This window comes from Colossoma macropomum, unplaced genomic scaffold (genome assembly GCF_904425465.1).
Source record: "Colossoma macropomum unplaced genomic scaffold, Colossoma_macropomum, whole genome shotgun sequence".
NCBI classification, from domain to species: domain Eukaryota; kingdom Metazoa; phylum Chordata; class Actinopteri; order Characiformes; family Serrasalmidae; genus Colossoma; species Colossoma macropomum.
In genome coordinates, this window is record NW_023494790.1 from 31,408,120 (window position 1) to 31,431,014 (window position 22,895).

At 38.9% G+C, this 22,895-nt stretch overlaps 2 protein-coding genes across 5 annotated transcripts in view; one reads left to right on the forward strand and one right to left on the reverse strand.

The window, feature by feature from the left end:
- The first annotated feature begins 1,496 nt into the window (after nucleotides 1-1,496).
- On the forward strand, nucleotides 1,497-5,401 carry LOC118809617 (lipopolysaccharide-induced tumor necrosis factor-alpha factor homolog). Of its 2 annotated transcripts, none has more exons than XM_036573083.1 (6): nucleotides 1,497-2,240; nucleotides 3,055-3,231; nucleotides 3,842-3,940; nucleotides 4,028-4,069; nucleotides 4,724-4,874; nucleotides 5,227-5,401. In XM_036573083.1, exons 1-6 carry the CDS (start codon nucleotides 2,093-2,095, stop codon nucleotides 5,333-5,335), a joined length of 726 nt encoding a protein of 241 aa, XP_036428976.1. In that variant the 5' UTR covers nucleotides 1,497-2,092; the 3' UTR covers nucleotides 5,336-5,401. The 2 variants fall into 2 exon arrangements, with proteins under 2 accessions (XP_036428976.1, XP_036428977.1); XM_036573084.1 differs by having other exon boundaries at nucleotides 3,845-3,940.
- A 3,338-nt stretch (nucleotides 5,402-8,739) lies between these two features.
- Nucleotides 8,740-22,895, reverse strand: part of mrtfba (myocardin related transcription factor Ba) — a 49,707-nt gene continuing 35,551 nt past the window's right edge. Inside the window, exons 9-16 of one of the 3 annotated variants that reach the window (XM_036573087.1) lie at nucleotides 21,442-21,692; nucleotides 19,954-20,125; nucleotides 18,131-18,931; nucleotides 16,107-16,232; nucleotides 13,380-13,538; nucleotides 12,826-12,960; nucleotides 12,657-12,717; nucleotides 8,740-12,036 (exon numbers count right to left, since the gene is read on the reverse strand). In XM_036573087.1, the coding sequence (XP_036428980.1) occupies nucleotides 11,543-12,036; nucleotides 12,657-12,717; nucleotides 12,826-12,960; nucleotides 13,380-13,538; nucleotides 16,107-16,232; nucleotides 18,131-18,931; nucleotides 19,954-20,125; nucleotides 21,442-21,692 (2,199 nt within the window). In that variant the 3' untranslated portion in view covers nucleotides 8,740-11,542. Of the gene's footprint in view, nucleotides 12,037-12,656; nucleotides 12,718-12,825; nucleotides 12,961-13,379; nucleotides 13,542-16,106; nucleotides 16,233-18,130; nucleotides 18,932-19,953; nucleotides 20,126-21,441; nucleotides 21,693-22,895 lie in introns of all 3 variants that reach the window. The other 2 variants (XM_036573089.1, XM_036573086.1) reach the window with 2 other exon arrangements.

The following is a 22,895-nucleotide window of genomic DNA, read 5'->3' on the forward strand; positions in this document are numbered from 1 at the left end:
CATTTTTTACATGTCTAGAAAATACTTTGAATTATTCAGTAAATACTATTCATTATTTGGTTCACTCTTAGCAAAAAGAGTTCTATATAGTACCAAAAAAGGGCTCTTTGGCCTGTAACAATAGTGAAACCCTTTTTGGTGCTATATAGAACCATCTACAGCACATTTTACATCAATCTGAAGAACCCTTTCCTGATGCAAAGAACCCTTAAATCATGCAAAGGGTTCTTTGAGTTGAGAACCATCTTTTTTAAGAGTACCTGCTATGAAACTTCAGCAATGTGTGGACTTGGTTTAAGGCTTAAGGGGCTCAACAGCAAAACAGAAAAAGGTCACTCTGATCCAAGCCACATTCACATCTCAAGCAAATCATCATATAATAGCACATCTACACTGATCAGATGAACAAGAAAGACAAATTGGTACATCATGTTCATATTAAATGCTGTCTAAAGATACAAACAGTGTACAAATAACACAATTAATCGTAAAACATACACTCAAGTGAAGATACATTTTCTTACAAGATATAATGACTCGGGCAGAAGTAAAAGTAGCCTAGGAAATAAAAAATATGAAGTCAGAATGTTTTTAAGTCCTGTGTTACTTATAGAACTGCAGTAGAACTTCTTAATATATTCAGCATCTATAAGAATGCTGAAGAACTGAAATTTGTTGGGTGCTACTCTCCTCTTTTTGGACCCTTTTGGTCTAAAATAAAATGTGAAAGCTGAAAGGTGTGAGCAATCGAGGAAATGAACCAAGAGAGAAGAATGAAATTAAACACAGTGAAAATGTATATACTTGAATAGAAGTAAAAGCTTTAGAAAAAAAAAAAAAAACAGAAATCTATCCCAATTCTATATGGAACTGAGTACATCTAACTAATTCTATTCCATGTTAGAAGAATCACTGTAGTGATAGAGAATAGTGAGGAAAACCATCAAGGAATGAACTAACAGTCTTTGATGCGTAAAGAATTTGCATCAATTTTCTACGGAAAAATGAAAATAACAGTCCACTACTGTCTCAATCAAGAAAATAAAACAAAAATAAAACAAAATAAAACAAAAAGCATCTGCTGTTTAAGTCAGCCCTGCTCTTTTCCAGCAGAATTTGACTATGGAAATGCATTCAAAACAGTAAGGAACAAATCAGACCGCCTCTTATGAGCACCGTGCACACCATGACAAACATGCAAACAACATAAAATTGACACTGAAGGACTACTGCCTGTCATTTGTTGAAAGTATACTCGACAATCCGTTCTTGTTTAAATATGTGACTCTGAACGAGGTTGTGTCTTTTCCTCTTTGTGAACTGCAGCGAAACTACAGAGTCTGTGACATCAACCAAACGAGCTAGCTGAATTTGTGACAGTAAAATGAAAAAGCAACATCACATCCTGCTAGAGTGAAATCAAGCAAAACAGCCTATGGAAATGATGGGTGTACTGTATATGTAAATGACAAATTACGTGCATAGATCATAAAAGGCCCTGGAAATTGCATGTGACCATGAGCATCATGAGTGGAGAAGGACTAGCACACTACAGCATAACACAATAAATGCTATAATTGTACTATATGAATTTAATGATGCTATAATTCTTTAATATTGCAACATTAACAACATTTCCTGCACTTATGTTTGAATCTGTAATAACATAAGGACCTGCAGTTACCTCTCAGCATCCACAGGTAATGCTACTGTTTGTTGCTTTTATTGTCTGGATTGTATGACAGAATCAGATTAATATACTTTTACACATAGGACTATATGAGTACAACCACCGAATTATATTGTAGCTGTAATATTTAAAGCAGCCTGTTCAAACTAATAAAAGGAAAGAGTGATATGAGCAGGTCATATAAATCTACATTCATTTGCTTGCTTGATCTTTGGAAAGTGGTACACTAGCCTTTATTTGTCTTTAGCGAGTCACAAAGGTACAGAATATGCTAACGTGTACAAACTGTAAGCAGGTTTTGTGAAGAGACATCAGCAGGGGTAGATGTGACAGTGTGTGCTCTGACAGACTGGATGAACAAATGTCTTCAGAACTAGGTGTGACAGTTCAGTGAGAAAAAGAATGACACCGGTGGTACCTGAGGGGGCCCAGCTGGACCAGCTCTCCAGAGAGTTGTGGTATGTTGTGATGAGGCGGCAACAGCTCCTGAGCCGGCAGATCATTTTGCTGGAAATGCAAGAGTTCCTGAAGAACAACAGTGTAACTGATGGTAAGCAGCCTCAGTGTAGAGCAGAGCTGGCTTTCGTTTAAGGAATCTGTATCCTGCAAATAGTAAGCTATACATGTATAGTTTTTTTTTTTTATTGCTTTCATTTTTTGTAAATAAGTTATGAGTGTGAAGAACTTCCTTGTAATGTAAATGTTATCCATTAATGTTAATGTTTTTCCTAGAACTGCATGTTAACATTAAAAACCACCGAGGAACCTTTATTTTTGTGTATTTACGCATTTCTGTGGTTAAATTTTGTTGTATTGGCCAATCTGACAATTAACTTAGCTCTGTTTTTGATATAAGATGTTGAAGTGAATCTACAGAGTTATGCAGAAGTTTTGAGCATCAAAAATATTAAAATAAGAGTTACAAGTTACAGTAAACTGTCAAATTGGCCTATACACCAATGGGCAAAAGAGACTTTGTTCTCAGTCAAGATTCTATACTTTTCATTTATACATCCCATTTAGACTGAACACTTATTTTACTTACATCTATAAAACTTTAATACAATTGAATACAACTTAACATTCATACAAGTGAATTCCTTCATGTGTGAAACTTGAAAAAGCTGTATAACACTGTTTTGTAAATGGACAAAGAGGGGTATAAATATCAGTTATCAGTGGGAAATATTAAAAAAGCTCTGTTGCTCATGGTCCATGCAAACAATAACAGCCCTTTGGACATGCAGTCATCTGGGCAACATATATTTCCCTATTTTCTCTACACCCTCACTGTTGCAGAGAGATGATCATAGAGACTATGATTCCATGGTTTATGTCAACATGATCATAATGTGTATTCACAGATGGAGCTGAAGGGAAAAAGGAAAAAGAAGAAGAGGAAGAAGGACCATCAGAGCTGGAAAGAGTACAGAAAGAGCTGCAGTATTTGTCAGAGAAAGAGAAAGAGCTTGTGAATAGAAGGTGTTTGTCAGAAAAACAAACCATCATCGTGGAAAAAACTCAGGAATCATCTGCCACTGGTACACTTACAGAACCATCTTTTCATAGAAGCTACCACTGTATGAAAAGGATAGTTTGTTTATGCTGCATAAAATATCTATTTGGTTTGTTGAAAATTAAATATGGTATGTCAAGGGGAAAAAGGCAATCACAAAATAGTGTAGCATGTTCAAGAAATGTTTTGGCATGTTAGTTTTAGGTTCTGTGTTCTGCGTCATTAATTGGTCTTGGTTCCTTTGTGCCATGGACTTTAATTGGAGAGGGTGTGTTTATGTGTGGAGAGCAGGGAGGGGATGAGAGAGCGAGAAAGAGGGAGAGCGAGAGAGAGAGAGAGAGAGAGAGACATGAGCTGGGTTCAGAGTGAGCTGTTACAGAAAAACTCCACCTATGTACGGAGTGGCTTTTGCCGACAACAGCTGAAAAAATAAAGCACCATGACCTGTGCAAAGTCTCTTTTAATAACTGTGAGTGCTACAATATTTTCATTCCAGCTGGGGGAAGTGTGCATTGCATTACAGTTCCTATGCAGCATTCAAATATGAATAACTGTTTCAGAGCGACAGGAAAGCAAAGGTACTCTTTTTTTTGTGTTTATTCGGACACATGATACCAACCAGCTAATTTCATTAGCAGAGCCTGACTGCATCATACCTGAGAAGAAGAAAGATCTAGTCTTCTCTGGAGTGCGGGTCCTACCGAGTGTCACTCCAACACAGAGATTAATCACAGGTAAGTCACATAACCACATTAAAAAGCATAAGCAAGCACAAAGAAACTTACTGTAGCAGTGATGATAATGTGATTTTCACATTTCAGAACAGCCTGCATCTGAACTGACCTCCACTGGACTCAGTCCAGGTACTGTGTCACCCAGAAAGTGAAATAAGTTACACTCTTTAAAGAAGCCCAAAGGCAAAAGGTTCAGTGTTATTAAGTATGTACATAACTTTAACTAGCTTGGTAACTAATAGCAATATTAGCAATAGTAATTTCAGTTTAACTGACTGGGCTAATTTTTCCTTTTCTGAGATGAACATCTGAACAGTGATAAAAATGTATATCATGATCTGTTTGTAAACTTCAACAATAGCTAATCCTCACCTACAGTCTGTCCTTAGAAAATTAACAGTAAGCAATCTTTCTGTAATGAGCATGCAGATGAAAGACCCTGGTTGGGTGGATGTTAGCCAACCAGTTAGCGAGCTCAAGTGTAGAGGTATCTTACATTAACGTAAAGCAAATTAAAGTGTTCAGGCTTAAGCGCTAGGTTTGTGCTAACATATCCATATGAGTGATCACCAAAGCTGTAGATTTTTAATAACGTTAAGTGTGAAGAACGCTTTGAAGAACATCTTGATCTTTCCACCACAAATAAAGCTTCCATTAAGTTCAATGCAAATTAATGGTTTTTCTTTCAAGAATCGTACACCCAATACAAGAAGCATTTAGAAATCTTTAATTGTGTATAAAATATATATAAAATAAAGAAACTAAGGCATTGTCCCTCTGTAGAGAGCTCAGATGAAGTGGTGGCGGTGCAGGACCTCTCCTTTTCCGCTGCTAAAGTGTACTGTCCCAACTGCCAGCAACAGGTCACCACTGAGATCCACTATAAAGTGGGCAGGTCTTCTTTTCTCGTGTGCTTTTTCTCTGTTTCACTGGGGTAAGTTTCTATCCGATTACATCTGTACTACACTGAACGCTACTCGCATAAATATCTATTGATCTGATCGTTGTGACAAACTGTACAACAAGGGTCATCAGTTCCAGTCGTGGGGGGCCTGAGGCTTGCACAGTTTGGCAACTTCCCTGCTCAAACACACGTGATTCAACTCATCACTTAATTACCTGGTTTAGCTGGTAAGTTTGAGCAAGAAAATCATCAAACTGTGCTGAACTCTGGCCCTCCAGAATTGAACACTCCTGCTGTAAATCATCTCCCTGTTCAAACAAAGAATGTAATCAGATTATTATTTCTGTTTCTGGTGCACTTACCAACCTTCCTGGATTTGCAGCTGTGTAGCTGGATGTTGCCTGTTGCCCTTCTTTCTGAATTACTTCAAAGACATCAGCCACAGGTGTCCATCCTGCCATACAGAAATCCAAACTGTCCATCGACTGTAAAGCATGCATGGAAAGAGACTTTGGAGGGGAACTTCCACTGGTTTTTCAAATATTCTGCCTAGGCCAACAGTTAAATTAAAAGTTAGTGAAAGTTATTCAGAATTGTTTGATGGAATTGGTAGAGAAATCAACAAGAGATTTCAAGTTTTGTTTGGGTACATTTACTTTGCCTGTGTGAATTTTAAAAATACATTTCAGGCCAAGGGCCTACTGTAAAACTATTGTAAATTAATGACATAATGAAACATATTTGTAACCATTTCATATCATAACATTTTGTGATGTAACTTTCAGAGGCAGTAAATGCTTAAGATGCCTGGTTCCCATTACCACTGCTGTGAACAATTCAAGCTTGGTAGGTTTGCCACTTTTTCCTTTTCTGATGTTTTCCCTTTAAAAACTACTAAGCAAAATAAGCTAGTCCTAAAAGAAGCACTTAAACCATTTAAAAGTGTGAAGTATTTCCAGACAGCTAACATAACAGCAACTACCATGGGTGCTTTGCTTAGCTAGCCAGTAGTTATTCTTACGTTATTGTTAGGTTACATGTGGCTGCTGTTATCATTCCAGAGCTATATGCAATTCTGTGATGTCAGGCCAGATTTGTTACAGGTTTTTTTTATTTTTTTTTACTTCTACTATTAACTTGATACTGTTACTGGGTATCAAATCTGTGCAACCTTATATCAAAATATGAAAAAAACATTGCCAGTCTGACAGCAACTGTATAGCTATGATAAGGTAGAGCACAAAAAAAAAAACATCACATGATACAGGATAATGACAGTTCAAGTTAATATTAGGAAGTAATATTAGAAGTGGAAAAGTACCAAAAACTGCCAAATGTTACCAATTAAGTACCTACGAAATGCTACATCTTGTGCAACCAGGCTAGTTCTGGCTTGTAGGCACAGACAGAAACTACAGCCAGCCTTCTGCCTTTAAGGTCATTAAAAGATAACTTCCTGTAGGAAAGGAAAAGTTGCTTAAAGGTCTGGGATGGTATCTGTGGTTAGGTGTTTAAAGCCCTTGTGCAGTGGTGTATAAGTATACTCAGCCAAATATTGTATGTGATATGCACGGTCTAATCAAGGCAAATAAGATAGCAAATGAGTTGGTTAATAAATGGGCAATAGAGAACAACATATTGTGCATGGTGATGTTAGGCTCTATGTAAATGCATTTTATGATCACATATCCAGAACATATGTTCATCAAGCTCATCAAGACATTCTTCTACCAGTGTATATATATATATATATATATATATATATATCATATGGGAACATGTCTGAATAGATAATTTTCACATTTACTGTATTATAAGTATTTTATTTTTCATGGTTTTCTAAACAGTGAATTGAATTTTGTAATAAATTTGGTGCAATAACGCAGACAGTTTTCAAATTTTGCATTTCATTCCTCTGGTATATTTAAGAGATTCTGAAACATCCTCTACAACAGTATGTTCACAATACATCAAAGTGAACTGACACATAACAGCGTATGTATACTTATATCTTTAAAACTATTCACAAAATAGAGCTCATGGATGCGCTAAACATGTATAAAAATATGTATTACGTCCATTCAAATATGTACACAATGTGCAAAATGTATGGCATACAAATGATGATTGCCCCTCCATCTGGAGGACAAAGAGAAGTGGCAGTCAACAGGTTTATCACCTAGTGTAGTCACCACTGATACTTCACACATTAACAATGTTGATAAAAAGTACTCCGCTTGAAAATAAAGTCCAGCAGTATAAAATGGGAACAGCTGAATGGTTGCATGACAACGACTGAACATTGCACACAAAAAAGGATCATTCTAGCACTGAATTGTGGGTTGGCTTCACAAGACCACTTGATGAAAAGAAGAAACCAGGAGACTGCATTTTTCTGGTTAAAAAGTATGGGGGAAAAATAATTGGCCAGCTGCCTAGTTCAGGTGATTCCTACATGAGGCTAATGCTGAGTGCTGAGCTTTGACATCCTCAAAGCTGCTCAGCACAAATTAGTGAGCATTTAATATAAACTGCAACTTCATAAGATCAAGGCAATGCACTGAGATTTACCACATACTGTATACATTACAGTACTGAATTAAACATCAAATTAAAAATTGTGACGTTATTGCTTTGCTCTCTTTATGCTGATATTTGCAATTGAATAGAATACAACACTAGCCATTTCAAGTTTTATACTGACACTGATTAAAACCGATAACCTACTTTTCAGTTAAGTTCTACTCACCTCAAAAATTTTACCCACCCAGCAATTCGTAAACTACCTAAGCCAAACTGCATTGTACATTATTTATTTGGCCTCTTTGGTAGCTATTTTACAAAACTGCGCTCCAGTACCAGCCCTCAATTCATACAGGCAAGTGGTGGGACACCCTGAAAGGCCTTAAGATTTTTGAGCCAGATTCTTAATTTTCAAAAATCAGCCCATCAACGACAATATGGCAATGCATCACCCAGAGCACAGCTCTTCAACTCTAGATCTTGAATTCAGCTTCCAGTCCTGGATTTTCTCATCACTGGTAGGTATGACACTAGGTGGTTAAACAGTTAAATCAACAGTTCAGTTACCTGGCAGTGATTAAAAAATCCAGAGTAGAAGACCTCTGATGCTGCCTTCTTAGAAAGAACTTACTTAATTCATTCCCACTAATGAGTGCCTATATAACGATACTTATATTTGGCAAGTCATTGGAGAGGCCATAGCTTGGTCAACGTGCAAGGCGAACAGTACAAAGCCTTGAAGCAAGAGTGGACTAAAGCCCTGGGTATGTGCCTTGTTGATCAAACGTTTCTGAGCTGACAGCAATGACAACACGTAGACAAGAGCGGTGCAAGAACAGCTAACAAAATTCATCTGCTGTAAAACATCTGTGAAGGTGCTCAGATGCCAAGTGATTGTTTCACCATGATGCAAGTTTATTACTGCAGCCCAAAGTGCTATACATCCTGAACTCTAAAAGAAAAAATGAAAAGGAAAAAAAATAAAAAATACTGACATATTTCGAGCAAATTCCCTTTGGATCAAACATACCATTAATAGTTTCTCATAATCAGACAGGTACTTGAGCCAGTGATCAGGTCTAATAAACTGATCAGAACGTGATATTATAAAGGTAACTCTCCTAATAAATGCTATAAAGGTATTTCTCCTAGAGACACTGAATCAAGTTATAAACAATCATTCCTAAATGGCCTTCAAATCTGACGAAGTGAGGCCACATTAGCTAAAGATGACTGGAGTTTGGTCTCAGAGATTAACTCGGTTAATCACTTGTGGTGAACCAAAATCAAATAATTCAATAGAAAAAGTGTTTTAGCTGATGAATTACATTAAGAATAATTTACAACTGCATGCTGCTGAAGCATTTCGTACTTCTTCAATCGCACACGTATTTTTGTTTAGACTGCCATTTAGTTTTTTTTTTTTGCTTGTTTTTACTGTGTACAGAACAGTAGAAGAGGGCACAGTAATATCCAACAGTGAAACACACACACACACACACACACACACACACACTCACACTCACACTCACACTCACACTTACAGAAACAATAACGTGCTACAGACAGAAGGACAGACAGAGACATCCTCAGAAGTGCAGATAAGAGGGAGGGTCTTACAGGATCTAAAAATGGTCACTGATGAGGTTTGAGATGGAATGGAGGTGTATTAGTCAGTATGGCAGAGTAGGTGGCAAACCAGAATTGTTCTTTTGCTCCCCCCACTAAACTGCCATTAAGCTGCCAACCATGTTCAACATGTAGTGTCTTAATGATAGTAAAACTTGGGGCCTGATTTTCTAGACTAAAGGAATCATTACATGATGGTACAGGAAGCATTACTTAGACCTCTGTCAACAGTTAAGATGACCTAAAAGGAATACTCCAGTGTTTTCAACCTAATTTCCACCTGCTGCACCTGTAGTGTACGGCCACATATACTTACATGTCTGAAGCAACTGCTCATTTTTTAAAATACAGGGAAACGCATCAAAATTATTATCCATGGTAATTAACTGTAAAATACAAATGCAGCATATAGAGATTAGGTGAAAACTGCTGCCGCGTTCCTTTAATGTGGTGATGATGTAGAGAAACCAGGCCCGTGGTGTTCACCCAAGATCTTTAACTGTGTTAGCCTGTATAAAAAACTAAAAACATGTATAAATATTATAGTGCCCTGTTAAGACTGGGCAAACATCCACTGCTAATAGTGTCAGTTGTCGTTTTAGCTCATTCTCGTCAACAACGGTCATTAAAACAGCACTGTGTCTTAGGTTTGTCCCAATTCTAAGAAATAACTTATGTACACCATCCACTTGGCACTGACACACCTCTGTTGCAAAGCATCACACAATTCAAAACATACAATGTAATTGTATCTATAGGCCCTCCCTTCACAATATGGTACACATAAGCCTTGCAGATATTAGAGCACTGGTCTGGCCCATCAGACAGCATTCCATAAAGATTCTTTCTGACTGCATGTACCCAGCATACTTGCTCACACACTCACACACACACACACACACACACACACACACACACACACACACACACACACACACACACCCTTGTGCGCATACACACACAAACAAAATACTTGCAGACACAAATGAGCATGGTTTTAAAAGAGATTGACTTGACAGGCGACAGTGTTAAGTCACTGTTTTCGGAATAACAGATTAAATAATAATCTGATTGTTTGATCAGGGCATTTCCAAAAACAGTATGCTGATCTACCCAGTACAGGTAGGAAAGTGTTCTCAGTGAAAAATGCACCTGATATTTGGGTTTTCGCTTCTTAAAAACCAAAATATTTAAATGGTGTCAGTGCTCAAACTCTTTAGGAATTTTGTGCAAACAAAGCAATAAAATCATTTGAATATCTCCTGTGGAGCCGAGATGTCTGGAATTAGAGCCTGTTCTTGTGACTCTGGACAGTTTTAGTTTAAAATTGGCCATGACAGTATTTATAGACTGCGCACAGAACAACGCTGAGTTAATGGCACAATACCTATTAACAGAGCAGTACAGAAACTCACACTGTTTACAAGCAGCTCCCTCTCTGAATGGCACAGACGAGAGAACCCAGCACATGCTCAGCAAGAAGCAGCTCACTGAAGGCCCTTCGTTTTCATAGCGCTATAACAAGACATCAGCCTGAATGGTAAATGACAAACACAAACCATAGCTCAATACAGCGGAACAGCAGAGACAATCACTCACATCATCCACTGAGTGGATCTCTGATTTTGTTACAATAGCACAGAGTGCTGAACAGGGCTGCTGCGGAGGCAAAACTTCAACACCACGATGTTTGGTTGCCTTACCACCACGATAGATTATAACACCCAGGGGCTGGGTACGCAAATGAAAAGTGAGTTTTGCTGTGCGACAGATAATTCAGTTGTTGAAATGCGGTGTGGTGAGCGATTTTGGCCATAGTCAAGTGATAATGATCTCAGTGTTGAGAAGATTCAACAAGTTTTGCATGAGATAACTACAATGGTTGAAAAATAATAGAACTTTAAAATGCATATGAACAGTAAACAATGTTTTTTTTTTCTTAAAACAATATTAGCTGTGTTGTCATCTGCCTTACATCATAGCCCAGAAATAGCCTTTTTACTCTGGACAGCTTCGCTTGCTTGTGTGTTAGGGGTCTCCAGCAAGCAGCTTCACTGTCTTCAATAAAAAAGAATTAAACTCAGCCCTCACTTTGCCTTGCTCTGACTCTTATGGGCCGGAGTTAGATTTGTAAATTGATAGATTTAGACTGTTCACTTTTAATTTGTATGTCAGAAGCCCTGGGAATATACATCTCTTAAAAACCATGGAAAAAAGTTAAAAAGCTACCATCGTGGTGTTGCGGTAATGGCTGCAGTCCTAGTGCTGCACATAGCCCTGTACAGTCTTAAAAGGAAATCACCCACACATACACACATTCAGATTGCATGGCCATTAACAAACTAGACCCTCCTTTCTCACACGGTGGAGGAGGGAGTGTGTGTGTGTGTGTGTGTGTGTGTGTGTGTGTGTTTGAGTGAGTGTGTACATGAGAGAGAGAGAGAGAGAGAGAGAGAGAGAGAGAGAGAGAGAGAGAGAGAGAGAGAGCGAGAGAGAGCGAAAGAAAGAAAATGAGTGTGTAGAAAGTGAGAGCAGCATCAGCACTCTCAGTCCCAGTGCAACTGCAAGTCATGCGTGTCCAGAAAATCTGAAGCAATGCCTAATGGGTTTAGTGGCCCAATGGGTCCAGGCATAGTCAGGTCCAGCCACTCCATGTTATCCAGGCCTGTGTCCTGCAGGCTGAAGGAGGAAGAGGAAGTAGAGTGCGCTGGAGGATCGCAGAAGCTCAGCTCAGACGTGTCCATTGGAGAATGGGGCTGCTCTGAAAGCTGGCTCTGCAGCTCCTCTAGAATTCCCAGCGTCCTCTGCTCTGGTTCAGCCTCACCCACCAGTGCGCCCTCTAAAAGTGCTTCCAGCTGGTTGTCCGAGGCCAGTGAGGCCAGGTTGGGCATGGACTCCACCAGTAGGGCTGGTGGAGGCGCCATCTGCACCTGTGCAGGCGGCCGGCTCAGGGCAGTATTGACAGGTAGAGTGGTGATGCTGGCAGTCACTGGCATCATCTTAGGAACAGAGGGCTCTGGCTGGCTAAAAGGTGTAATCTCTGCAGAGAGCAGGAAGAAATGGTTGAAAATATCACACTGACTAAAACTGACAGTTCAGCCAGGTATCAAATCTATGCAGTTTTCCCTTTAACACAAATGTGGTCAATTGTCCGAAACATGGTGTCTCAAGTGTGCTTCTTTAGTTTTGTACTGAAGCTGGAGGTTAATGGGAGATTGTGTAGGCAAACTGCACAGTGTTGTTAACTACTCTCATATAGACTTGCTTATGTGGTTTCTGAAAATGTTTGATTTGAAGACCTCTGCACTAGACCCAAACGTATGAGTGCTCCATCACTTCAGATAACACATCTTAACTGCTGCAAAGCCATATACTCCTCTACCTCATACTAGGCATTGGACATGGTGACTACAGGCTTATGTGTATTTCTACAGAGATTGTGTGTGTGCAATCATGTTATTAATGGGAGTCCCTTAAAGTAGCTGGGATCCACTAATTAGAAGGTTTGGGGGGATGCTTTTGGACGATTAAAGCAATAGTATGTCATTTAGTGCCAGAAACCATATACAACTTGATATAACAAGTCTTATATTTACACAACAGCATTCACTTGCACAGTTAATCCGATTTGCTTGTGTATTGTATGTTTTGAGCATTCACCTCCACTCTCAATGAGGATATCAAACAGGTCATCCATCTGCTGACTGGTTGCTGTAGGAACCTGAAACACATTAAAACCAGCAATGAACTGTTATTTGAATAATTGTAGTAGATTTGACACTGCAGCATGTTTAGGTAAAGGTGTCCATGTATAAGTGAGAATTGTTACCTGTGTGATGGCAGGTGCCTGCAGGCCGCGGGTCTGTTTAACAGCGTCCTCATAAGTGGGTGGCTCTCGGCTCTTGGGGGCCTGACTGAATGCTGGAGGCTGCAGGATAAAGGCAGGCTGAGCCTGAGAGGGGGACTGATACAACATACAAATTCTACATCATACACAACATAACAGAAAACAAAACAGCAGATCACTGACATATTGTTCAAAAGTTTAGAACTACTTGTCATCAAAATTTTTGTTATTTATAAAAACTAAAATAATGTATAAAGTATATATTTAAATATTATAAAATAGAGAACAATGGACATTCTTAGATTGTATTCAATATAAAAAAAACAAATTAAATGACAAATTCTATGCAGTAGTTATTTATTTGCCTTTTTTTGGAAATTAATTTTATTAGCAATAAATTCTCGAACTTTAATGAAGTTGTATAAGATCACACATTTTCTGCAAACTTAAAGATTTCTTAAAATTGAAAACATAGATTGCAAACTTCTGAATGGTAGTATACTCATAAATCACATATACAGCGCAGTAAGTGTTACCTTATTAAGAGGGCCGTTGGTAAGGGAACAGGTAATGGGTGAAGTCTGGACAGAAACAGTGTTCTCTGGGGAGCTGCTCAGGAAACACTGAGGCATCTCCAGGCCTGCCTGGTTCTCAACGGCACTGTGCTGGAAACCACCGCTACACACAGGCAGAGTCTGCTTGGAGACAGCAAACAACAAGATCACGAACAAACAACAAGTTATACTATACCAATATACAAAACATGGAGCTAGGAATGTTGAGATTACCTGGTTTCACTATTAACCAAGATTAAAAACATCAGTTACCAAACTTTGAGAATTTCACAAACTTCACATTGATTCTCCAGAGATATCTTTTTTAACACATTTTTCCTGCAATTGCTGCTTGCCACCTGTCCACCCTAACGCCAAAATAAAGACAGGGTAAAGCTGAGAGGTTGACATTTTCACCGGCAAGCTTTAATTTATTTCCAAGTAACTGAAAGTCACGCGATAAAAAAAAAACACTCAAACAATAAAACTTTTAATTATGCCATCCTAATCTTTTTTCCCTTTCCATAGTCTAATAATAAATTATCAGAGAAAAAAATCAATACAATATTCACTACAATCATAACACAGAAGTCAACCTGAAATGAAAACTGCCCTTTTTTACTAAGCGAATACACTTTAAACTGTATGGGAGGAAAATGTTTTGTGACTTCTGATTCACGTTGTCTCACATTGGCTATGCTTACATGCAAAGTTTTTTGCCGAGCCGATTGAACACATTCCGATTACAGATTAAGACTGAGGTGTTTATGTGCACACTCTACTGAACAATCTGATGGAAAATCTCTATTTACATGCGCACTAAAAGTATCAGATCCAAAATGACGTGCACGCGTAGCGTACCACTTGTAAACGTTATCACGACAGCAAACATCACGTATGGTCCAGTCAGAGTGAGAGTTTTCAGTTGCCGCACTTGGGCTTTTAATTGCTTTAAAATTATGTCTGACTCAGTAAAATGTACTTCACAAGTCCTGTTTAATAATCCTCGGATTATTAACAGATTATTAGACTGCATGTAAACATGGCTATTGTGAAACCTCTATATTCAGCAAGGGTGTTTTATGCTAACATGCCATCATGAGAAGTTACTCTGACAATAAAAGCCCCTCTAATGACACATGGTGTCGTACATGGTACATTCGCTAAAAAAAGGCCGAGGCCACAACCATGGCTATACTCATTCTCCATGCTGCTGGCACCAGCATCTGTCTACTGTTATTGCTCGAGTAACTCTAGCACAGCGCCTCCTGCTAAGATAGGCTAGCGACACAAGACACAAGGCACTGTGTAAAATGAGTCCACTCTCTGCCATCTTACTAATGGATGGCTGCCCTACGATCAGACCAGACTACATGATCCTGAAGCCCTCACATAAGAATATACAGTTGCTTTGATTGCTCTGTCTGACACAGACCCACTTTCATTTACTCCCTTTCATCCTAACTGGTTACTTAGTACCAATACCTTCCAACTCTCCCAGCTCTGTAATAGACTGTAGACACCAGCACTATGCAAACTGCATGTCTAAATCACAGTTGTGTCATACAGTGGTTTTTGACAGTGTATGACACACTGTTGTCTATAAAAAAGAGCCATAAATTAGCCTATAAAAAATTAGCCATGACTAATAACTGCTGGTTATCAGTAAAAGCCAAAATTTGCATGTTGCATAGCTAAAAACTGTAGAAGCAGCCATCTGTCATCCTCAAACCTCAATTTAGTTTTTCTCATCCAGCTTTTACATATAACACTGTATTACAGACTATTAGACATCTTGACGCAATTTGCAGTGAGTGTGTAGTTTGTGATAGACATGCCAATTTTGGCAAATCATGGATAAACATTAACTGGCACTCTTAAAATTAAGGACACAACCCATCAAATTATCAATTATAAAATGGACAGTCCCTGTTCTGAAATCTGGTTTACCTATGTTCAAATCCACTGTAAAATACTTAATATATGCACACTTAAGGGCGCACACACCCACTATTCTCTGTTAGTGCAGATATATTATAAAACTAGTGAGACACAGTACTGATAGGTAGGGCCAGGCGTAAGCATGCAAATGAAGTAGAGGCTTACAACTCTAATATGGTTATCATTATATGACTAAAAGCTAAAAAGGACAAAATTATTCTAAAGTTCTAGAGTTACATTTAGCAGTCATTATTCGCCCAAGTTAAAACAAACATTAATGGCATGATCGAGGCTAAATTTGGCTCAAATTGGCACTTGTGTACTTTCCTTGTGCTGCTGTGCATCACACTTTCTCTCTGAGAACATGGACTGTCAGTCTTATCACTTCTGCATGTCTCCCCTCAATATGATGCATAGTTGTGCCATCATCCTCGAACAACTATTTATTTGTCAGTTAACGGTTACTCAGTTAAGCACTTCCCTAGTTTGTACAGTGCTAACTTCCATTATCTTTATAGTTTTGTAGCTCCAGTACAAAACTAAAGAAGCATACTTCAAATACCAAACATGTCTTGACTGCCTAACTACATTTTGGAATAAGAGAGAAATTGAAACCATTGCAAAGAAGAGCAAGTGGAGTGGGGAAAAAGACAGAAAGTTAGAATGTAGCAGCTTGCTTATTATTCATGCAAGAAAAATGTATCACTAGTCCCCCTCATGAAACAGTCCACATAAGCTTTTACTCTGACTGCATAAATAAATAATTACCTGCACTACGTTATGGTTATGATTGACTGGCTGCTGCACTGAGGAACTCTCAGCTTTGGCCGGCTGCAACTGAGTGCTCTGGATCAGTCCTTGGCTTTGAGGAGAGACAGCTGCCTGAAGGATCGGCTGTCAAAAAAAAAAAACAACTTACACATTATAAACACATTTCACTGCAGCTCACTCTATATGTAAACTTAGGGCTGGGCCAGCAAGCAATAAAGTTTCTTATCGTAGTTTATCTTCTCACTCTAACACACAAACACTTCACTCTTCTTGGCTTTTAGATGTGTGTCATAGCAGAAGTCACCCTGCGAGATTTGGACCAAATTTCTGACACTGCCAGAACTTTTTTGCAGGCTGTCTTTTATAGAGTAATTTTGTACTTTTATGGAGTTAATTAATAGTTCTCAGAGTTGGCCACATGTTCAGAAGACCTGTCACTCCAAATCAGTTGACCAACAGAAAGTGCAGGTGAACACACCAGGTGAAGACCCGCCCCCTGTTAAAAAAGTGCCAAAAGTCAAAAGCAAAAGAAAAAATTCCAGAAGCAAAAATGATATCAGAAAAATCACCAAACAGAAAAAAATTAAATTATATAAGAATCAGCGAAGCAATAAGTTTGATTTAACCCTTGTTAACATATTTTGGACATTTTGATACTTAACATTTTGCCTATGTATTTTATTATTTTATTTGAAACTTCTGGCACAAAATTAACTCCATAGTCTTTGGTTGCAGTGGCAGTAAATGAGGTACGTTTGAGTATGTCAGACTGAGTGTTCAATGACCACTGATTTTAACCCAAGACTGAAGAATTCTTTTATGATTTTTGTCTGCAACACCATTATTGTGATCTCACAGCATAAACCTGCCTTAAGTGGACACAACTATGAACACAAAATTGGATCTTTTCAAATCAGATTTAAACCAATTTCATTTGTGTTTCAAGATACTTATCTGATATGGGGCCATACACCCACTATGAAGTTAAAAACGTACAGTCAAATCGCAACTCATGCTCATCAAACTTTGCAACACACAGCAAGGAAACAACACCTAACTGCAAACTTGAGCTGTGACAAGACACTGTGACAATCTCACTGTGATTAGTTTTTCAAAGAATTATTGGTCAGGTAAATAACACCAAATTTAGATGGCTTAGACTGCCAGACAAACCAAGAAAATAAACATGGTAAAATAGAAATCAAATCATGACTGATAGAGAGCAAAGACAAGAGTATGCACTTGTATACTCTTTATAAACATTAGAGCAGCTTTCCAATGCTGGAAAGGGCTCTCTAACAGCTCTATATCTGCCGGACATGTACTTTATTTTCCACAGCATATTCCATTCCAAAGTGTGCAGCTAATGTAGTCAAGTTGCTAATGCTAATGTTAGCTGGTAAGCTTGCTAATATAGTTGCCCACAAACTATGACAATTCTAGCTAAGGAAATCAACTAGAGATAAAAGCCCATCTGAAGCAAACTAAGCAGGCTGAGGAGAGATGTTAGCTAGCTATCCCGGCTTCTGCATTGGCTGACATTAGGTAACTAATTAGCTGTGGTGTTATCAGCTTGTATTACCATTTTATTTATGAAAACTATTCAAATTATATTTATGTTAAGAATCGCATTTAGGTATTCAGTTCTAGTCTAAGTGGTACATGTGCGTGTGTTTTTATGGCAAGACTGAAGAGATGAGCTGTATTCTTTTTGGCTACTAAGATTCAAAACAGCTAGTTTTAACTAACTTCCACCAAATTCACAGACTATCCCCAGCACCTCGCATGTACATATAACTGCCATTTGAGAACAGGTGGACCATTCATATGGCGTTACTGATTCTGCTGATGTGTGCCTGTGGCAGAGGTGAGTTCACACTATTGACAGGTATGGTTGACTTACAAACACAAACGTTAACAGTCAAAACACCAAATCCAAACCAAAAAATAAAACTGAGCTTGTAATGTGAATGTAGCCAGTATCTGATGAAAATGAATTAAAGAAATCAATACTAGAGTACCTGCAGTTTAACGTTAGTATTGGGGAGCTGAATAGTGGTGGCATTATTGGGCAGGGAGACAGGCAGCAGGATCTGGGTGCCACCATGCTGTGTGGTCAGAAGAGTCTGCGGCTGCCCGATGACCTGTGACACCCCCTGGTGGCTTATGATGAACTGGGGCAGAGGGGTGGCTGTCACTTGGGTTGGGTGGCTTTCCTCTAGCTTCACTATAGTAGGAGCAGTATGAGAGGTCACTTTACAGTTGGGGATGACTGCTTTCTCCGTCTTTACAGGGACTGTTAAAGCAGCTGGACTAATGCTACCATTATTTTCTGCAGCTGCCACCATCTGTCCACTCCTTTTTTCTACCTCCAGCTGCAATTTCAACTCCTCCACCAGCCGCTGTTCCTGCTCCAGCTTTCGCAGCAGCTCCTTGATCTGACGCTCCTTCTCATGTAGCCTCCGGTCTTGGTCTTCTGGAACTGTGGCCACTGGCTGGCTGCTGGCACTCCCAGTTTGGCCTTGGGCCTCCATCTGGCTGTCCATGAGCACCACTTCTCTATTGTGCACTTCTGCAGGGACAGGGGACACTGGGGGAGTGGAGCTCAGGGCATCAGGGGGCTGATGGCCAAGGGACAGGCTTGTAGTAGTGCTGGACACTTCCATCGGTGTGCTGCAGGGCTGCATGTTAGGTCCAGTGCTGTTGCTGCTGATGCTAGGAGCAGAACTCTCCTGGTAAGGCTTTAACCGCTCAATAAGATCCGTTTTGGTTCCAGACACTGGGAGGCCACGCAGTTTTAGCTCCATTTTTAGCTCAGCCACCTAACAAAAGCAAAAATAGATGGATTTTAAATTACCTTAGTAAATATTTAATACTAGTGATCAGTGGTGTGAAAATCAATGCATCATGACGCAATCATTCTAAAGGTAGCAATGCCTATATGTGTGTGTATATATATATATATATATATATATATATATATATACACACACACACACACACACACACACATATACACACACCGATCAGGCATAACATTATGACCACCTTCTTGTTTCTACACACACTGTCCATTTTTATCAGCTCCACTTACTATATAGGTGCACTTTGTAGTTCTACAATTACAGACTGTAGTCCATCTGTTTCTCTGCATACTTTGTTAGCCCCCTTTTACCCTGTTCTTCAGTGGTCAGGACCCCCATGGACCCTCACAGAGCAGGTACTATTTGGGTGGTGGATCATTTTCAGCACTGCAGTAACACTGACATGTTGGTGGTGTGTTAGTGTGTGTTGTGCTGGTACGAGTGGATCAGACCACTGAAGAACAGGGTAAAAGGGGGCTAACAAAGTATGCAGAGAAACAGATGGACTACAGTCTGTGTGCTACAAATTGTAGAACTACAAAGTGCACCTATATAGTAAGTGGAGCTGATAAAATGAACAATGAGCGTATATATATATATATATATATATATATATATATATATATATATATATATATATATATATATATATATAGTTTTTATTGTCTGTATTTCACTATTCTGTAAACACTTCCTCCAGTCACATACAAAAATAACAATGAAATTGTAGTTAAATTCTGCATCAAATTGTTATCAAAATCACTATCAAATCAAATCATTGAGATCAGAGGTCAGAGATTTACACCACTACTCAACTGAACATACTTTCATTCATTACATTTTTTTATGAGAACACTGTGTCCCTATTCAGTCACGTATACGATACAACAAATTATATTCCAGGCTTAAAAATTCATCATGATAATGAACTGCAGGTTTGACTTTACATTTAATGACATAAAAACCACTGAGGTAATCACCTTCATCTCTTCCAGGTTGGCAGGCAGGGTGCCAGCTTTGCGGTTAGTAAGGGTGTTATTCGGGCGCACTGGTGGCGCAGCTGTAGGCAGAGACACCACAATAGAGGCAGGACGGCTGTTGCCACTATTTATGGCAACTGTGGCACTGCTGTTCTGTCCCTCAATCACTGGCCTAAAGAAGAAGAGGGGTGGAGGAGGGTAATGGTAAAAAGAGGAGAGAGGGAAATCTGTTAACAGCATGACTGAATCCATTTCCTCCACCCTCCCCTCACACAATAAACAAACTCAAATTGTGAACAATGTGCTGTCAGGCAAGACAAAATAAAATAGCTCAGTTAAAATAAATTTCACACGTGCAGATAGAGATGGAAAAGGATGAGGAAATGTCTCATCGACTTTGTGTCATTAATGAGCATCACTAAACAGGATTTGTTACTGGAAACTAGGCAATGAACCTGGGGCTCACTGGCAACAACAATATTAGTGTTCCAAGACATTTTCCAACTCAAGAAGCTTTTATATGCACACAGTACCCAACATGTAGACAAATAGCATCCTAACAGTTATACTTAAAATCTTTAAATGCAAAAAGGGACCTTTTTCAAATTGAGGTCTGCCGAAGACACTCTGATCTGATTTGGTCAACCACCAGAGCGGTTCCGCCACTAGCAGATTGCACCGCAGATTGCAGACAGACCCTTTTCTCCTGAGCAGCTGTAAACAACGCTGGGACTATTTTTCCAATGGCATCGTTTCTGCCATATCAGTTTGAGCCAGAGTCCGATCCTCAAAGTCAGGTCAGCGTCTTCTCACCATGGCTACAAAACAGAAAGCTCTTCCCGGCCTCCAGAAGTTGCTGTGCATTGTGTGAGGGTGTGCCAAGCTTGCTCTAAGGCAGGCAATAAGTACTGTGTTACGAGATTGCGTCATCTTGTAAAAAAGGAAAAGGGCTAGCCTTCTAATAAGGCGTTTCGGGCAGCTGAGAAAAGCGGTTTCTGTGGGAGAAAGCTACTCCCTCTGCCGTGCACTTGAGCTTCGTAACCTTGCAGACAGTTTACATGCACAAAAAGCTATATAACACACTAAAGGAAAGGGAAAAACTGGAAAAGAATAATAGGACCCCATTAAGGTATATCCCCCTCACTAACTGAAATTCAGGTATACTCAGATACGATATACACAACTTCTACATATTTCAAAAGATACAGTACAGTGAAAAGTTAGGTATTTGATTTCCATTTAAAACAGCCATTAAGTACAGGTTTTTAAATTTTACAGTATCCATAATAAAGTCTCCAAAACTATGTGTATAAAATCTATTGGTGTTTAATTTTGTCCACTCTTTACTTCTGTGCATCCTACTGCCACTTTAACTTTCCAATCCTTTTAACTTTTATTACATTTTAGCTTGTATTTAAATTTTAAACTTACAATTTTAACACAATGTACTACCAAAGAGAGGGAGAATGTTACAGAAGTAAAGCTTACTTGAGTGGAGCAGGTAAAATGGTCTGGTAGTTGTAGTGCTGCTGTTGTTGCTGGCTGAGGATCTGAAGCTGCAGAAAGAGTTGCTGCTGCTGCAGTAAGCGGGCATAAGATGAGTCCATGGGGGCTTCGCTGGGCTCCTGTTTCTGGTCTGGGGGAATGTACTGATGATACTTCAGCTTTTTCACTCGTGGTTTGGCCTCTTTGCTCTTCTTACTACGACTTTTATCACCAGGAAGCTTAGGCTGACTTTGCTATAGACATTAAGGACAAATACAAAAATGTGAACATTCTTGCAGCTTTTTAGTGAAAATGGAAGGGAAAAGGTTTCAAATAAGGCTAACTTATATTGTCTGTCAAAAGTCTGGGAACACCCCAGACATGTTTTGACAAATGAGCATGTTTTGTTTGTGCGGTTTATATGCTACCTTAAAACTTGCACAATGTAGACTTAAATATTAAAACTACCCACCAAGCACAGTGACCAGGCTAACCCAGATCATAAACTGAAAGTGTGCTTCCTCAACCAAAGGTTTATTGCTATAGTGATTGTGGGATGACTTTTTCCTAAAACCGTTCTAAAAAGTTGTCTGTTTACCTCTATCTTCGGGAACAATGATGGCAAACAATCATAATCCCCACCCCCTTCCCCAGTAGACCTACAATAAGGTTTACGATGGAGGAAATCAACAGCACGCACAGCACAACTTTCAAGATGAAAGAAACTTTAATGTTCCAATTTAATGAAAAGACTTTTTTTTGTGAAATATGCAAAACATACCGTGTTTCATCTCAAATTACATGTAAAATGATGCCTAAAACCAGCTGCCTGGCAGGTGTGGACAAGCCTAGCGGAAGTGGTAGAGACTGACTTACCACCTTAGGCACAGCCCATGCAGAAGAAGGACCAATCGACAGTTAGGAACACATGTAACAGGTACTGATAGCCTTATCTCCATAAAAACCTGAGCACCTCAAGCTTCACTTTTAGTTGTCAACTGGAGGTCTCCTGACTTCCAGTCACCAACTTCCAAGTTGGCACTTCTGGCTCCAGTTCTCTGACTAACTCCACTCTCAACAGAAATTTTCTTGTCAGAAAACAAGACAACGCATCCATATGATGGTACCATATAATAATCATAATAATAAAAATAAATGGTAATAATAATATTAATTATTATTATTGTTTTTCTTATTGTTATTTCTGATACCTTAATTAATAGTAATAATTCAACCACACCTCCTGCAATAATATATCATAATTATGTATTTACATAATGTTTTATAAAGTTATCTGCCTTGAGAGCTAATCTTCAATTTTGAAATATAATGAACTGCGGATATTAATTTTATTAGAACTTCACTCTTGGTGTTATACAGCTTTCTTAATCATTTTAGAAGAATCTAAAGCTCTATGTATCATTCTTCAATACACATCTTCAACATTTTTTTTTACA